General features: G+C 42.3%; 1 protein-coding gene across 1 annotated transcript in view; it reads right to left on the bottom strand.

Moving 5' to 3' along the window:
- Window positions 1-18107, bottom strand: part of DYNC1I1 (dynein cytoplasmic 1 intermediate chain 1) — a 266491-nt gene that overhangs the window by 18316 nt on the left and 230068 nt on the right. The window contains 1 exon segment of the mRNA XM_013064191.2: window positions 3252-3392. Within this exon segment, the coding sequence (XP_012919645.2) occupies window positions 3252-3392 (141 nt within the window).

The following is an 18107-nucleotide window of genomic DNA, read 5'->3' as shown; positions in this document are numbered from 1 at the left end:
TCTCCCCCTCTTCTATCAACAGTTGTATAAACTCCAGTCTTGAAGTTTATATATCTGAGGTTTATAACTGATAGATCAGATCTCTGAGCCTTCTACAAAAATGTTGACTCGGAAGTGACAACAGGCCGTTAAAAAAGGAAAGTGTAAATCTTGAAACCAAAAGAAAAAAGATACAGTGAGGAAAGTACCCTGGAGATCATCTCACACCACTGCTGAAGCCCTGGGTCTACTACACAGGTCGTTTCGGGTTGGAGACCGTGGCTTCGTTCTCTCTCGGCATTCCCTGAGTCGGGGAATTGAAACCATCTGTTTACGGGAGGTTATTGACCCAATACCTATCTTTAAAATAGCAATAAAAACTCCATCATATGTAAGAATCTATGTTTAAACTTAATCTCGAAATCAATAAAAATTCTTTTACCTGCTTAAATCACTGTGTGTCAGTTGTGAGCAAAAATGTAAAACAAAAGTCCCCAACTCATTTTTTTTTTTTTTAAATACACAATTTCGACAATGAAGGTACCTGCTGTGCAAGCTGGAGCTTGAATTTTTAACCAAACCTTTCAAAGGCCAAAACAATGTGAATTTAGATGGGCCATAATTCTGTCAATATGCTTTATTATTAGGGTACTCCTCAGAAAACAAATCAGAGATTCAGCTCTACAGTTTTCAGACTTTTTAACCCCATCACTTAGGGAGACTGTGCAGGATCACACTTGACCTAACTCTGTTCGATATCAGATTTTATCAATGAATAATCTCAAAGATTGAATAAAAATGTTGAACCTTAATAGGAATATGTTAAAAAGCTAATCACTCAAAACAACCTGACTTCTGATACACTTTAAACTGTGTCTAATGCACGTTAAAGAATTTTATTTATTGAGAAGTAAGTTGTATAGCTAACTGGGACAATTAATATTTTAACCTTTTAACAATACCTTTTCAAACATAAATGATAAAAAAATGACTATCACCGGCTATATAATAAGTGCTAAAAATTATCAAATGCTAAAGGAAATGATAAAATACATTTTATTAGTTTGACCCATAATGACCTTTCAAAAGTTGGTGAATCTTTAGTGAAAAGAATCCATATATTGAGTCGAACTTCTGTACCTTTTGTTTCTCAGTTATTTTCACATTTTTTTAAAGACTCAGTCATTTTAATTGCAAATACAAGGATATCTACAGCATCAAGTACAGCATAGTGGGGAGGTCAGTGACCTTGCGGTAGGTGAATATGAACTATCCTGGCATAGGAGCAATTGGGATGATGTGGTCGAAAGGTACAGTAACTTCAACAACAAGTCACACTGGGAATTCAGGTTCTCTTTCTTTTTTACACGAATCTAAATCCTAATCTGACAACTGTTTGAGAAATCTTGTTCAACTTGATCAAAGGCAAAAATGATTTGAGTTTAAAAAAATGTTCAGTTCATTACTGGATTTGAATCAGATTCGATATATTGACTATTAATTCTGAAAGCAGAATTATGTTTTCATAAGCAGTTTGCATGCCCTGTAATGATTTTTTTAAAAAGTTTAACTATAAAACGCTTAATGTGGTTGTGCCTTGACACCTAGAGCAAGAGAGGGGAAAAATTACATTTGGCAATGTTGACACATTGATTTCATTTTGCCTAAAAAGTAGGCTAAAAACGAAGCCATACTATTTACATAGGAATTAAGAAGGAGTGTGTAAAACACTCAGACCATGGCATCACAGTGGGGTATCACCGAAACATCACTTCTACCAGATCTCATTTCTGATATGAGGGGAGGCAGTGTCTCCTAAGCCTACCTGGAAAACGTGTGTTTTTTGGTTGCTTTAAGTCAATGAGTTTATTCTAGCAGGTAGAAGCAATACGATTTTAATCAACAGTGTTGAAAGACTTTGGGAAACCATCACAATGTTGAATAATATTGCATCTTTCTATGAAAAGCAATAATGTTATAAACATTCAACATCCAAAATGATGTGCACGTATTTATGCCTTTTGATCATTTTCAAAGATGCTTCACTATGTAACTCTTGCCTTTGTCACATAGTTCTTACAGCCAAAAGAAAACATAGACTTAAACTGAAATATTTTCAAAAGATAACTATTTGGCAGTGGTCATGGTATATGTAATTTTGTGAGATACAATGGTTCAATAATGACACCTGAGGGTTATTTCCTTGTCTGCTCCCACAAAAAATACTAGGGGAGCCGCCTTCTCCTCATATCCTCCAGCTGTAGGTTTCCTAATTAAAAAGGCTGAGTTGCTTCCTGCTCAAAACACTTCAAAAGACCTTTCTCTTGCTCCCCTTACCTGTCCCTTCTTATTTATGGAGAGCCGCCCTGAATCAGAAACCAGGAAGAGATGAAGAGACCGTTTTATTTTATTAAATTGAAGGACATTTAATATTCATGTTAAAAAAAAAAAAAAAAAAGATACCACAAAAAGCCCCAAGTAGCTGAATTAGCACCTTAGTAATTTTAAGGGTGTAAGAAAAAGGGAAAATGCACATGGCATAATTTTTAAAGCACAGATATATAGCATAATTTTTAAAATGAATATTTCCTTATTGTTAATTCCCCCTTTTTTAAAAAGGGGGCCATTTTTCACTTGTGAAGTACTCTAAATGTGACATGTTGAAATCTCACTTTTTTTTTTTTTTTTTAAAACACCGAGTTTACCTGACCTGTTCAGAGTTACAAAGTACTGTGAAAGTCCGCCTGTAAGTTCAATATTTTAGGCAAGGATTATTTACCTTGTAAAAATCAAGTGGAGGGTAGATCTAAAGGTAGCCAACAGAATCCTCTTTTATGGATTTAAAATAGAAAGTGTGCGAGTGGCAAACACTGACAACCCTTTTAAAAAGCTCAATCTCAAGTCAGGGTCCACAAAAGCTGACTTTTCCAAGTGCCTGCCAGCAGGGTTATTTCAGCACCGCTCTGACATGTGCCGGTGTGTCCTTTTCCCGAGGGAGAGGCAGGAACGCACAACGTTTTGCTCTTTTGCAAAGGGTCGTCAATTGTCCAGGATCTGCCTGGGGTTGGGGATGGAGTGAGATGAAATGATTTTTGGCCGGTGCATCTGCCAATTCCCTTCAGAGCAGTGGAGACTGGGGGTCGGCTGCCCAGCTGCCATTGGAGGGTCATCCAAAACAAGGCCGCGCAGGACAGAGCGGGGGAGACGGAGAGAGGCCGGCTGCTGCGCCCTCCTCCCAGCCCTCCCGCCCGGGCGCCTGCGCCGCCGCTCACCTCGGTGTCATTGTTGAGGTTCCAGAGGTCCAGGCGCCCCATTCCGTCCACGCAGGCAAAGAGCGCGGGATGCACGGGGGACCACATGACATCGTACACATAGTCTGCATTGTCTTCAAAGGAGTAGAGCGGCTTGTTGTGCTGTAAAGCAAAGAGACCGTGAAGACTCGGTGGCGCTGCCGCCGCCTCGGGCTGTCTAGCGAGCCTAATTAAAAACTTTGCACATTCACCAAGTGTCATAAAACTGCCCGAGATGAAAGTCCTCGAAAAGGTGAACCGCAGCTTTAATGTGACTAGAACTGTCCAGTGGCATAAATAAATACTGGGGGCCGGGGGGGAGAGGGGGATGCTGGGTGGGTGGGAAGCGGGGACTCTTAAGCGGCTGGGGCCCCGGACCTGCGCGGGAGGCGGTCTCAGACACAGGCGGGCGAGCCGTTCCGTGCAGGTGGACGCGGCTGCCCATTAGCTCGGGATTCTCGCCAGGTCACGCTCTGCGAGTCGCGCGGTGCCCGGACCCCACCGCCGTCCGCCTGCGAGGCTCAGACCTGCGGGAAAGCTCTGGAAGCCCAGGCAGGCCCGGGCCGCCCAGGACCTTCCGCACGGAAGGCAACGCCTGCCACCTCGTGGTCTTTTTCTGGAGCTGCACGTCGGCTCCCAGGCCGACTCGGGGCCAGATTCATACTTGAATGCTTCCTTGGCTTCCTTGTGGAAGGGGAACACATGTTTTGAGGGGATTTGTAGCTCTTCTGGGAGGTTAAAAATCTCGGGGTTCTAAGACGCTAGTTTCTCCGCGAACTCAGGTGGACTGGTGTGGCTCAACCGAGAAACCCCTGAACCTTCACTGAAGATGAACCACATTTTCTAGATTACCCAGTATTTCCAGCAGCCCTGAAATTGGTGTTTGGGGGGAATGCATTAGCACACCCCCAATGCATACAAATGCTTCCACTCCAGAGGGATACAATAAATTAAAATGGCACTCTTGATTTCCAGTGAATATTGTCACATCAAAATAGCACAGAAGTCAGAGGCAAGTTTGAAAGTACACCAGAAATAAAATGTAATTGGACTTCATGAATTATTCATTCCATCTGGCTTGTCTTATTCTAATTTCTGCATAATGGCTTTACTAATCCCTGATCAATTAATGTAAAATGAAATTTAAATGATAATGAAAGCCCTAGAGATAAAAGAAATTAAGTATTCTTATATCCTCTGACAGAAATCTAAACAATGGGAGTTTTTTTCCACAATGTCTTCTTCATCCAGTCAGCTGTCTGTATTCTCTTCGTGGGTTCTACTAAATGCCTGTGCAGGCCAGAGTAATAAGATAAAAAAAAAATATAACACAGAACATGAACAGTCAAATCCTTCATGTGTGGAATGTGCAAAGAATGCATCTGTAGGTAACAGCTCCAAATATTAGAGCAGAACTCCCAAAGTGTACTGCTAGCAAAGGTAAAATGCACAGAATGGACGTGCTGAAATCGAAGTGAGAAGAATCAGTGAGAAGACAAAAACCTAGAGCAAAGATTTGTGAAGGGAGTAACTGTAAGTGATTTCTTTTTCCATGAATTCTCTTGATTTAACGTTGCTCCAAACAGAACACAATTATGATACTAATAAAGCCACACAGATTTGAGATGGACCCTTGTGCACAAGGGAGGGTAGGTAGTAGATACGGGAGACGTGTTTTATTTGCAAAAAGTATCTAATGGGGGAGTAATTTGAAAAAGGACATATGGTATTGGGACCTCAAAAAATAATTCAGTGGACATTAGTCTTATAGTTTTTTATTTTAATATTCTATAACTCTTTTATGCCAGGATGTTTGTTATAAATCATGCCTTCAGTGTGGTTTTGAGGTAAAATTATTTGCCCAGTTGTTATTTATGGAGCTTCTTGCTTTCTCTCATGCTTTGGACTCAGTGATTCAAAGTACCTTGTCTGGAGAATCTGAATATCCAGTGAAACCTTAAAGTGGCAACGATTGTATCATTATTCCTTACTGGGATAGAGTAGCTGGTCCTTCACTGACCACTTGTGAATATTAAATTGTAACTCTTGAGTAAAAGACTATTTCTGCCCCCCAAATACTTGATTTTATAGCTGGCTAGTCACTATTTGTTAAAGGACACGAGTGACACATTTTTCTTCAAGTCAGAGGGTGGAAAACACATGCTTTAAAAAGTTGATTCTCTCACTCTCCTCTCTCAGTAACCCGTTTGACAGTAAAACTGAGCATATGGAGGTCTAGAGGGAGACCCACACACATCCAGACGTATATGAGACATGTACCCTATTATCCACAGTCCTTGTTTTGATCAATCATAAAAACCACCCAACCTTAAACATTTACTAGGATGCTGATACTATCTGATACATTAGTTCTCCCAAGAAATTATCCTGTTAATCTCTACTTTGCTTCTTCTTCTTCTTCTCCTTCTCCTTCTTCTTCTTCTTTTAGTTGCTGTTTCTGTGAGGAACTTAGTCAAAATTATCATATATACTGGAGACTTCACTTTTTCAACATCTGGTAATAACAGCCATTGTTCATGTTACCAAAATCCAATTTTCTCATTTAGTAGGATTGTAGGATTAATGTTATTACTGTCTAGGTTTCCCTCCAACTTCCTCATCACCCCCAATCCTCCAGATTGAACCTCCCATTGTAAAAATCACTAGTACGTTTTTCTGGATTATAGTATGTACATGTTGAGGGGAAGAAAGAAGGGCTTATGTTTTCAAAGGCTTTGTTTTAACCTTGATGAATTCATAAGCTGAGAAAGTCTTGGTCAGGACTGAACCCACTGTCAGGATACCAAGTGGACGGACAGCGAGGAACCACTAGTTCCCAAGTATTAACATTATAAGCTCTAGGCATAAGCTAGTGCCCCTCTTCCATCCTTAAGCCGTACTATTTTGAATAGTAATTGTACTTTTTTTTTTGAAAAAAGAATTCTTCATTCTTTTTTATTTGGGGCTCAAAGGTTAATCTGAAAACCCCATTAAGAATTTGGTGATGGGGATGAAGGAGAGCACTTGTGATGATCACGGGCTGCTGATGTGTGGCGGTGCTGGATCCCAGTGCTGTACTCCTGAAACTCAAAGAGCACTGTAGGTGAACCAGCTGGAAGTAAAAGAAAAACTTTAAAACGTTTAGCCTCAAATGTTTACTATAAAACAGTTTCCAGTAGATAAATATATCATGAAATATTAACATCCTCATAAAATATGTCAAAAGCATCGGGGTCTGAAGATTCGGATTTTGAAGCTCGAAACTAAGTGTTTGAAGCTCGGCGCTGTCCTAGCTGGCTAGAGCATAACTGCCGATTTTAGAATAGCACATGTTTTGAGAAGATGCAGAAGATTCGACTGATGATTCTTGAGGAGGCTCCTATAAGCTAAATCTAAACTAAAGCTAAGCTAAGCTAAAGCTTCTGTATCTCCTAAAGTTACAGAGGCTGAGTGACTTAAACATTCACTCTGCAAAGTACTCAAGGCCACTTCGTAAACTCAGTAACTCAGCATGTTACTGCAGCAAGAGTCTTTCAAAACCATCGGATTTCAGGAGACACAAGCCTCTTGGCTCGCGTCGCTTCCTTTCCTAGTGGCGTGCTGGGAAGGGACCCGCTGCTTGAGAAGAAAGATGAGCAGAAGTGCACGACCACCCACATACTGCGTGTGGGACACGTGCCAGTGAGACAAAGCCACGACACCCAGTGCTTTTGACAAGTTTCCCAGGCCATGCCCCAAGACCCCAAGATATCCAGACGCAGCTCGGCTTGACCTGAGTGCCCTGATTCTCAAACAGCACAGAGAAGCAGGCGACCGGGCACCTCCCAGCCAGACACGAAGGGCAGGGAAGGGGAAATTGTTGAGCCTTTGCTGTGCCTGACTCTACACACACGTTGTCTAATTTAATCCGCATAAAATCACAGTAAGGTAGATGGTATTTACAGGAACGAAAATTATAGTTCAGGAAACTTAGGTAGCTTTCCCGAGGCCACGGGCGTTGATAAGTGGTGGAGCTGGATTTGGTTCTATGGGTTTCCTAGCTGTTAAGTACAGCCTTCTATTTGATGGACCCACGTGGTCCTCTATAAAACACAGAAATGGTCTTTGGTTTTAACAGCAAACACAACTCTGTTACTTGTTGTTTCATTCAATCCAACTGATAATCGCTAAGCACACACTGTGTTGTGTAGCTTGTAGGAAGGAGTAAAAAATATCACAGAATGTTTATTTCATTTCCCGAAGTGATCATTAACCATCCTGAAGACGTCACGCATATGATTCCAGGCATCTTGAGCCGCGGATGACACTCACAGACATCTTTCTCTCCAAAAGAAAAGAAAAGGACTGGGGTGGGTATGGCCCCTTAGTCGGCAGGGTTTATCAGCAGGCCATGAATTAGAGAGTTTCAGAAAGTGATGCGAGGAGCCGAGATCTGGTCTCTAGTTCACTGAATGTCTACATAGCTTTCTTTGAAGGAGGCTGCAGTGACATGAGGTGACAGAGGAGGGAACACAGGACGCACGGGCCAGGAAAGGCAACAGGAGGAAGCAGACACAGACTATGGATGGTGGTAAATTCCACCTAACATTGTGGATTTTAGTTTTTTCATCTATAAGATGGAAGGTGGGAGAAACTGGCTTCCAAGAGTTCCCACCGGCTTTCTAGGACTCTGCTCTGGGATAAAGATCGAATGGAATAAAGTTTGCGAAGTTTTTTTTTTTTTTTTTTTTTGTTTTGTGGTTTTGTTTTTACAAAGAGTTGTTCAAAAATAAGAGTCATAATTAGAGCCATCTTCCTTGAGGTTCTGCGAAATTCAGAGCAGTGACTTTAAAACATTTTATTTCATAAAAATATACATCTAAAAATGTACCAGGATGGCTTTGGGTGGGAAACTGAAAATCATGTAAGGAATGACAGACCTCTTACTTGACTAACTAAAGAAGGGTAAAGGATATTAAATTTACATGATAGAAGCAGGTAGGGAACTCTGTTCCAAAGTGAAACTGTGTAACATCCATCAGCGTTTGACAATAAAGATGTGATCTCTCGATGTGAGCTTCGATTTTATAAATATACTTCTGACAATGACTAGAGCTGCGTATTTTTCCGATCAGTTAACTATGAAGTGATTTCATGAAAGATGAACTTCTATTTCTGATGTCAGATATATATCAAAGCCACATTTAGAAGACATGATGTTTTATTTTTTTCTATGTTATGTATTTTCCTCTCATCAGAATCTCTAGGCGTTCTCAATAGGGTTTGGAATTTTGAAGGTCGGTGAATAGGAAGATTTATGTTAAAATGCCTCCTAACACCTCCAAACACTGTGGTTCCTTGAGGTTGTATTTGCCTCAAATGATTAGCTTTCAAAGGAGATTTAGTGGAAATGCTTACCCAAACCAAGAAAATTTCTTTTGGAGTGGAGGGGATATGGGGAAGGAGCAGGGATAATACATAGGTAGGTGGGGAAGGGGCCAGAAAACTAACAGTAGAATTTTATATTTTATTGTGAAATAAGAAGAAAACCAATTGGGATCTTACCTTGAAACTATATCCTGTTGGGAAAAAAACGGTGACCAAAATACTAAACAATGAGTAAGAAGAAAATGTCCTTCAAAAACTGTCATGTGGGTTTCTGTGAAGTAATTAAAATAAATAGCCAGCCAGTTCTTCCAGGAAACATTAAAATGTGAGACCACAATATCACTTTTAAAATAAACCACCAAAGGACCCCAAAACTTCAGGCTCACACAAAAATGGATGCCTCTACCATAAAAAGAAAGTGCTTAAACAAACAAACAAACCAAAACTCACAAACCAAACCAAAAAAACCAACTCTCTTGGCCAACAAGAGGTGCTGTGAATTTGGTACTATCATTAGAAAACATTATTTGCAAGTTAATTTGGGATCCTTCTAAAGCACAAAATATCCTGTATTTCACCTTCATTTCTATGGCTCATATTAAAAACAATACAGACTGGACCTCAGTGATAGCTTTGCCTGTTTCCATCACGATCAGAAATCTGAAATTAGACATAAAGAGTTTGGATGAACTATTCTCAACAACACACAGATAGTGGGTCGGCTTGTTGTCTGTATGCACTAACCAAAACTATGTAAGGACCTTTATTTGAATTAGTAAACTCAAAGTAATTACAAAGAAGTTTCTAGAAATCCAGGAATGTAGCATTTGCCTCTCTATAAATGTGGAAGTTTGGCTAAATAAGTACTGAAGCCACATAAAAGGTGTTCTTTGTTGCACTACCTGCCTCCCCTCATTTGCATGGAAGAAGCCTCCTAATCCAGGAGGCGCCACCAATGAAGAAGGTAATTATCCATATAAAAGAATGTATACATATTCACAGGTTTTGACTAGTATTTGAGTGTTTTAAGCCATAATAAAAACTACCAGCTTTGTCTAATTCATAAAAGGACTATTCCACCCCCCTACCCCCCCTACCCCCTACCCCACTGGCTTGATTTTTATGAATATCAGCTCCACCTAATGGTTCTTCTTTAAAATGGGCATTTTAGTAGCACAGGTCTGTACAGAATCCAGGTGCAAACACTGAAACGGACTGGGAGGCTCTAAAATTGCTCTCTGCGCTCATCTTAGCTCTCTGGCGCTTTTGGTATGGTCTGCCTTCCTGCTTGTGTTGCCGCAGGCAGAGGGGTCACTGGATGGCCAGAGCCAGGAGGGGTCGCGTTGATTCCGTGGTACGACTGAGGTGGCTGGTTCTCTGGACTGGGGACTCTCTCTCTGGACTGACATTCTCTCTCTGAAGGGCCACACAGCTGTAGGAGGCAAACAATTCAACAGAACCCCTTGGGTGGCTGCTGTGCCAATTCTATTTCACTGTGGCCCAGTGGTTTCATGTCCACCAAGACAGCAGTTAGAGAAAGAAGCATTCAGCGATGGGAAAGAAAGGCCAGGTTGCTTAGAGACTGAATTTGAGGTGGGAAAGAAAGACGCTGGTATCAAGAATGAGGGCATGTAGAGGGATGATGAGGGGTTGGACCTAGAAGCAGCGAGACGTGTGGCTGTATCCTTGCCTTGAAGACTTGGAAAGTTGGAAGAATGAGTGCAAAAAGTGGTATCTGCAGGCACGGCTGTGTTTATGCATTTATTGCCTATTTAATGTCAAACTCTAGCTGAATTTTACTTGGAAGAATTCAGTAGTTAGATTAAGTGGCAGAACGTCTCCATGCTGATGCTGAAGCTGTCAACCTCCACTCTGGCATCTGGCTTACGAATTGTCTTACCAGTATAAATAAACTGCTCCATATCTCTGTATGTGTAATTCTTAAAGAAAGATTTAAAACATAGAAAATTATAAACCTAGATGCCTGCATTACACCTTGATTCACAAAGTGTTTAGTTTTTTAAATTGCCAGGTAAACACTGGCTGGTCCCCAGAGCTAATCTGACCTCAGTGGTCTCATTACACTTAGTAAATATGACATTGTAACCAATTTCATTTTTTGTTCTAGAAGTCATATACCCAAATACCCAGATTTGTGGGTTTAAAATTTAATGGTAAAATGGCTTACAATTTTTTAAAGATTTCCTTTATTTATTTGAGAGAGAGAGAGAGAGAGAGAGAGAGAATGAACATGACAGTTGGGGGAGGGCAGAGGGAGAGGGAGAAGCAATTTCCGCTGCACAGGGAGCTCCCATGCAGGGCTTGATCCCAGGACCCTGAGATCACGACCTGAACCAAAGGCAGATGCTTAACTGACTGAGCCACCCAGGTGCCCCCAAATTATTAAATATTTTATTCTACTTCTTGCATCAGTGGTTGATCATATATATAACCTATATCTGTATCTCTCAATCTATCTCTCTATATACATCAAGAACACATTTTCAAAGGGTCAAGGCAAGTTTTTTTGTAGGTCTGCACTCCTGTATCTACTGGTATTAAACATAATACCTTTTTTATATTAAACCTAATACTAGTATAGCTGGTATTTAAATTTATTTCAATCATGGAAAAACCAAAAAGGAGAATCCCGCATACCAGAAATTCAAAATATTCTGTTTATATGTAGAACACATTATGTTTCCTATTTGGCGACAGATTTGCTTATTCTGTTACACCTAAGCCAAAATGAAATGAATCTTTTCAACAAGAAAATAGAAGCTAAATGTGAGGCCAAGAGATTCAGGACATTACTCATGGCTGCGGGAAAATAACCCACATGAATTAGGAGCCCTGAACAAACGGCAACGTTAAGGGGCCACATGGAGCTGGCCAAGATGGACCCACACTGGTGTGGTCCCCAAACCATTACTTTGGGTGGTAAAAATGAATTTTGATTTTGGTTCCAACATAAGACATACAATGTAGGTTAGATCAGAAGGTGGGGTTGTAGACATCGTTGAATCTCATAGCCACGAAGACACTGCGTCTGCTACTGGTTACCCTCATTCTCTCTTTCATATAATTGCCTTAGAAGGAAAAGGTGGGGAAGACAACTTGTGGAAAGGAACAGCAAATGATTGCACTCTGGTTAAAAGAGCTAGAGAAAATATCCACAGCCCCTACTTCTTGCACAATGGGAAAGCCCAGTCAGTTGGGTGAAGGAGTCTCAGAAATGTTTGTACTTATATGGATAATTCTCATCTTCTGTATAAATAGCAGCTCCAGGTATGTGTTGGTGGGTGAATGTGGGGAAGGGGGAAGGGGGGTGGGTAGGGGGTAAGAGGACAGGAAGTAGGAACACAGGCTCCGTCTGGCTGTGACTTGATGATCACATTCTTGTGGTTTCTTTCAAAGTTAAAGTATTCTCCCTGGGTGAGCTTAAAAAAGGAACCCCTCTTCCTTCTCATCCTCCAACTCCTGCCCCCATCTTCCCCTACAGAAAGAAAGAAAGAAGAAAGGAAAGAAAGAAAAAGAATTTGATGACTGGCACACATGGTTTCATTGAAAGCCAATCTTAATGTCTGCTATCTTGTGTTCAGAAGGGAGGGGAAGGGGGAGTGAAAATGAGAATGAGGGGAGAAAAGTCAGTCAGACACCACCTGAATGCTGTGTTTATCAGAAAGGCGGGGCTTTGGGGTTGAGGGGGGGAAAAATGAGCTCTGTCATGCGGTAAGTGTTACTGGCAGTGAACTACTGAGTTTGCTCATCTTCTTTCCCATTTTAAGTGTTATGCGTAGATACTGTGGTAGCAGAAACTTTAACTTGTGATTTTTATTGTGTTCTTTCTCTGATATCTGAACACCGAACAGGCTGCTAGCAGAAGTAAATATGCTCAAGGCCCTTTGTTAAAATTATGTAATTTTAAACGTTTTCATCTCAGTTTAAAATAATCTCCATTTTGATAAAGTAGGTTATTTTGCTTAGGACATTTAAAAGTATTAGCTTAACAGCAGTGAATTATTAAGGACCTACCGTATGGCTTTCTACTTTGAGCAATCAGTAGAAATACACGCTCTAACTCTGTTCTCAAGGACACACAATCCAGGTAGGACAATGAAAGTTATGCAATAAAAGGGGAAGGGTACAGTTTATTTGGAGGTCTGTTTTCTCATTTTGTCCCAGAAGCAGCTACGGCGTCTTACAAATTAAATGTCTGCAAAATTAAAAATAAGCACACAGCAGAGGTAGATAGGACCGACGATGTTTCCTAGGATTCTGAGATAAGCTGTTTATTACAGTCGGGGCCCCGAAACAGCCCTAACTTTCCTGACAACTAAGGCAAATATGTCGTATCGCAAGAAGGTATGTGAATTTCATCATCTGAAGCAAGAAAGATTACAAATTCCTCCTCAAAGACACATTTTGGGGAAAAACTCAGGGAGGAATTTACCATGTCTGCGAATCCCTGGAAAAGAGACTGGCTTTCTGTCTTGTTTATACCAAAGAAAGAGAACAAGTAGGTAGCCAGGTGTGAAATCTGTGGTACAGCTGTTCGGTGCCAGAGGAATTCGGAGATTCAGGGGGAGTGGGTGTTGGTGGTTACCATGGTCTGATGTGGTCAAGGAAGGTATTATCTAGGACAGGTGATGGAACCCGTCTCGAAAGACGCCTAGACTTTGACAGATGGGAAGGAAGCCCCTCAAGGAGGGGAAAGCAAAACATGAGAAGGCCTGGCTCTGAGAACCAGCACTGGATTCTCGGATGGAAGGGAAGCCGGGAAGTGGGGACGGCCTGGAGGACTCGGAGAGTTTGTCCTGAGGAATAACAGGAAAGGATTCTGGTTTGTTTAGGGCGGGGCTGGAGCCATGCTATGAATGGTCTTAAGTACAGAGTTCAGACTTTTTGATGCAGTGAGCTACTAACTTCTTAAACAGGGATTGGCAAATGTGCAGAGCATGGAAACTTTGCGTGAACAGATGCAGACGTGCCCACATTCGTGTGTTTTCAGCTCTTCTGGTGGGGACAGCTGAATGATGATCATTAATTGAGCAGGAAGAAGAAACACAGTAGGGGAGGAAGATCTAGTTATATATATATATGTATGTGTGTGTGTATGTGTGTGTATTTTTTCCCCCCTTGTTTTTCCTTTAAACATGGTACATTTGAGTCTCTGGAGAAGACACTCAGGTTAAGCTGGCAGTGGAAATGTAGGTCTGGGATTGTAAGGGAGGGCAGGCTTGAAGTTCATGGCCAGGAAGCATCCCTGAGAGATGCTGAAGGGAGAGAGTGGAGAGGAAGGAGAAAAACAAGACTGTGACAGATTTTGAGAAACGGGATTAAGGAAGTGAAGGGAAAAAACCAGAGGAGAGGTCTACAGCAAGCCAAGAGGTGTAACAGGGGCTGGAGAGGCCACAGGAGTGAGAGGTGGAGAGAGTGAGGTAAGGATGAGTATTCACATTTAGCAAGCAGGGGCTTACTGATGGCCGCAGAGAGACAGAAGCATCAAAAGACTAATTGGGTTTGTTAGGAGGCGGGGGTTGGGATCTGTGGCTGAGGTCAATGTGGATGCACATTGGCTCTTCAAGTGGTTTCGCAAGCTAAACCAAATTTTAGGACATTTTTGTGATAGTTGGAGCTCACCCATCCATCGAATCATGAACCACCCATCTGTAAGAGGACCCTACTATCACTGCTGTTTTTGTTCAGGGCTGCCCCCCCGCCTTTTTTCCTCTCAAGGTCAACCCACTCGCCATTAGATGTAACATCCTTGACATTTTGGACGCTTTCTTATGTGGATTAATATCTTGAGCACCGGGCACCAAGCCTGGCAAATAGGAGGCAGACAAGATGCCTTGAAAGGATGTGATGAAGCAGAAGTTTCCAGGTGCAGCGCCATTTCTGCCTGACACTTAGGAGCAGAGCCTTGAACTTTCTTCTGGTTTTTTGCACTTGCAATTCATTCTTAGTCTCCTCAGGGCTGTACTTCTGCCTTTCTGATTTTTTTTTTTTAAGATTTTATTTGTTTATTTGACAGAGAGAGATCACAAGTAGGCAGAAGGTCAGGCAGAGAGAGAAGGAGGGGAGGCAGGCTCCCTGCCGATCAGAGAGCCCGATGCAGGACTCGATCCCAGGACCCTGACATCATGACATGAGCCCAAGGCAGAGGCTTAACCCACTGAGACACCCAGGCACCCCCATCCCTGATTGATTTTTGATTCAGCCTTCTCCTTGGGCTACCTCTTATTTGTCCAGCATGCTCCTTTGGTTCAGAATCTTTCCTGTCACTCAGGTACCTTGAAACCTATGACAAAAGTTATGCTTCCCAGTCATGGCAAAGATTTCAACATGTTTGTACATCAGGAGCAAGGAACCAAGAGCAGGGACTCTTTTGAGGAGGAAAAGTGATATGAAAAGTAGTAATAAAATATAGGCTACTTACTGGTGACTTGGACAGTAGAAAATCTAGCCAGAAATTTCCTCTGTATTTTTAGGAAAAAGGTGTTAGGAATTAAATGTCAGATGAATGATGAATTTTATTTCTTCAAAAACAAACAAAATTTATCCTTGGATTGAAAGCATCAGTATGTACCTGAGAGGCTTGGTAACATATACATTTCAGTTGGTGTGTGTGTGTGTAAGACAGAGAACAGACAGACAGAAACACACACACACACACACACACATACACAGACATACTTTTCTATGGAATATTCTTATTCTTATATATTTATTTGTCCAGAGAAGAACAGTGATGCCCAGAAACAGGAGAATGGTGCGCTGTGAAAAAGCCTGAATCCAGATGGCACCACACAGCAACTTGATATCCTGTACCGGTTAGTAAATATTTCCTGACCATGGTGACAATGGTGAAATGGGTCTTTGGATTCAGCATTAACAAAGTCACTTCTTACATTAACTACGTCACACCAACTGTTCCTGCTACTTTCCCTCAATATCTGCTGCCCCTGGGAGTCAACCTTGGGTGGACTGGAGCTCTTCAAGCACTGAGGGGTGCGTGTGCATGCACGCGCTTGTGTGTGTGTGTGTGTGTGTGTGTGTGTGTGTATATGAAAGGATCTCATGGGACGTTCATTATTGTTAACCTTTTGGGTCCATAACCAAGGTCTATTGTGATCATGAAATGTCCTTAGCTCTTGTTATGGGCTGCACTGTGTCAGCACCAAAATTCATACGTTGACATTCTAACACTCCATTACCTCAGAATGTGATGGTATGCAGTGAGAGGGTCTTTAAAGGGGGAATTAAGGTTAAATGAGGTCACAGGGTGGGCCTTCATCCAAGGTGACCAGAGTCGTTATGAGACAGAGAGATGAGGACACAGTACATAGGAAGACCAAGGAAGACTTGTGAAGGCACAAGAAGACCCCACCTGCAAGCCAAGGACCTTGGAAGAAACCAACTCTGCCAACACCTTGATCTTGGACTTCTAATTGCCAGACTCTGAGGAAATAAATTGCTGTTGCTTTAGCCACGCAGTCTGTGGTACTTTGTCATGGCAGCCTTACAAAGCTAATAGAGTTCTCAGATGAAAAGGAACATCTCTTTTTTCTTGGCCTCTAACACACACGTCTTACTGCCCCTTCCATTAAGGGGGCCTGTACTGGATGTAAAAATATACCCCCCTCTGGATACAGCAGAGCCTCTGCTCTATTTCTCAATTAGCTTTAAACCATACCCAGCATTCTGCAACAGTGTTGAGACAATGGAGACAGGTGAGGACGGGGAGTGGAAAGCTATGTGACATTCAGTCCCATCCCAAAACAAATGGGCCACACCAGTGCAGTATGGAACTAAACAGGAACCCAAAATTTCAGGTATGTTCAAATAGATCAGTCACGTTAGCCTGAAACAGCTCTTCTGCCCACACACGCCTCCCCCCAACCTGCCGCAACAGAAGTCTTCTGTGCTTGAGATGAGAGTTTATTTTGGTTTAATTTTGTCACCCCCGCCGGCTCAGGCTTGGGGGGTGAGATGGGCGGTGGGTGGGGTGCGAGGGCAGGAAGAGGCACTGCAAGCAGGTGGGGCTGATGGAACAGGACAAGGTTCCCAAAGCTCCCCCCACCTCATCCAGGGGTTGGGGTTGACCTTGAACCTCCAGCAGCCAAGTGCCTGCCCAGCTCCCCTTTATCAGCCTCCTTAAAGGCTAGTTACTGCTGAATGGATTCCTGAGGCTAGAAAAATTTCAAAGAATTTTTGAATACATCTCTACAGTTCTCTTCTCCTAACAATAGGATCTATCAAACAGCGAGGAAAAGGCTCTGTTTAAAAGCACAGACAGGAGATCAGCAGAATGTGTTTGATTGCTAAAGTGACTAATTTATTTTTACACAGTATTAATGACGCTACAATAACCAATATCTATAGCCTGGTTTTGACAGTTTATTGCAAGGGTTCTCATTGTTTGAAAAAGAAGAACAAGGAGAAAAAAAAGAAAGTACGAAAGAAAGAGCGTGTTTTATTTTGCTACATTTCCATTTGTTAACAAAACTCCTCATAAGCAAAACCAGAGGTCATTAGCAAACAACCAAAACATGCCTGTCTCCCGAAGAACACAACTCCCTTCATCATATAAAATACAGCTCTGCTGAAAACCCAAATCAGGACAAATCCTTAACATGAAAAATTCAGTGCAGACTTGAAACCACCTGACTTTACTTTGGGTTTGTGTTCCTTAAAATTACCTAGAAAATACCATAATCTTCTCTTCCAGCGGCTGGCCGGGGGCCAGGGCCCTGGCTCCGGAGGCAAAGGGCAAAACTAAAAATCACGTCTGAAGAGACAGCCCCACCCTCTCTCCCAAGTCCACTTGGCCCCGTGACAAGAAGTGAGGTCTACAGCACATTCATCCTCGGCCTGGGTTTCTGGCCCAGACTCAAGACTCTGAGGACAAACAAAAATAAAATCCAAAATGTTATCACCCGCGCCTTTCGAAGTCAGACGGGCTTAAGTGATGGTTCTGCACACACGGTGAGTAGCTCACATTTGCTGTACAATAGGGAACCCAGAGAGCAGTACTGAGATGCAGCTTTGTTTAGGAGAAGGATCCTTGGCTGAGAGTTGAAATTCCAAAGTGATTTTTGGTAATAATCGTGTGAGGTGTCTACGTATGCGTACACGCGCACGTGTGTGTGTGAGAGAAATTTCTACAGCAAACAAAAGCCTTTGAGAGTGAAAGGTAGGGGTGGGGACTCCACCGTGGGGGCCGTTTGCTTGGCGCCCCCAGACCATGGGTAAGCCTCTCTGTGTCCTTCTCCTTCACTGAAAGCTTCGTTTCCTAAGGACTCGCTCTCCCCAAGGCCCACCCAGTCTGACACCCCGGCTCTCTCGCGTGCTTTGGATGGGTGAGAGCCAGAGAGACTGTCAAGTAATTTTTACCTCCTGCTGAGCTAGTGACAGGCTCAGTACAAATAACTACATTGAGAAAGTACCTCCATGCCGCAGATCCCA

Source organism: Mustela putorius, unplaced genomic scaffold, assembly GCF_011764305.1.
Source record: "Mustela putorius furo isolate JIRA1106 unplaced genomic scaffold, ASM1176430v1.1 tig00003845_pilon_pilon_pilon, whole genome shotgun sequence".
Classification (NCBI taxonomy): Eukaryota; Metazoa; Chordata; class Mammalia; order Carnivora; family Mustelidae; genus Mustela; species Mustela putorius.
The sequence above is the reverse complement of the archived record's forward strand: the minus strand, read 5'-3'. Positions and strand labels throughout refer to the sequence as shown.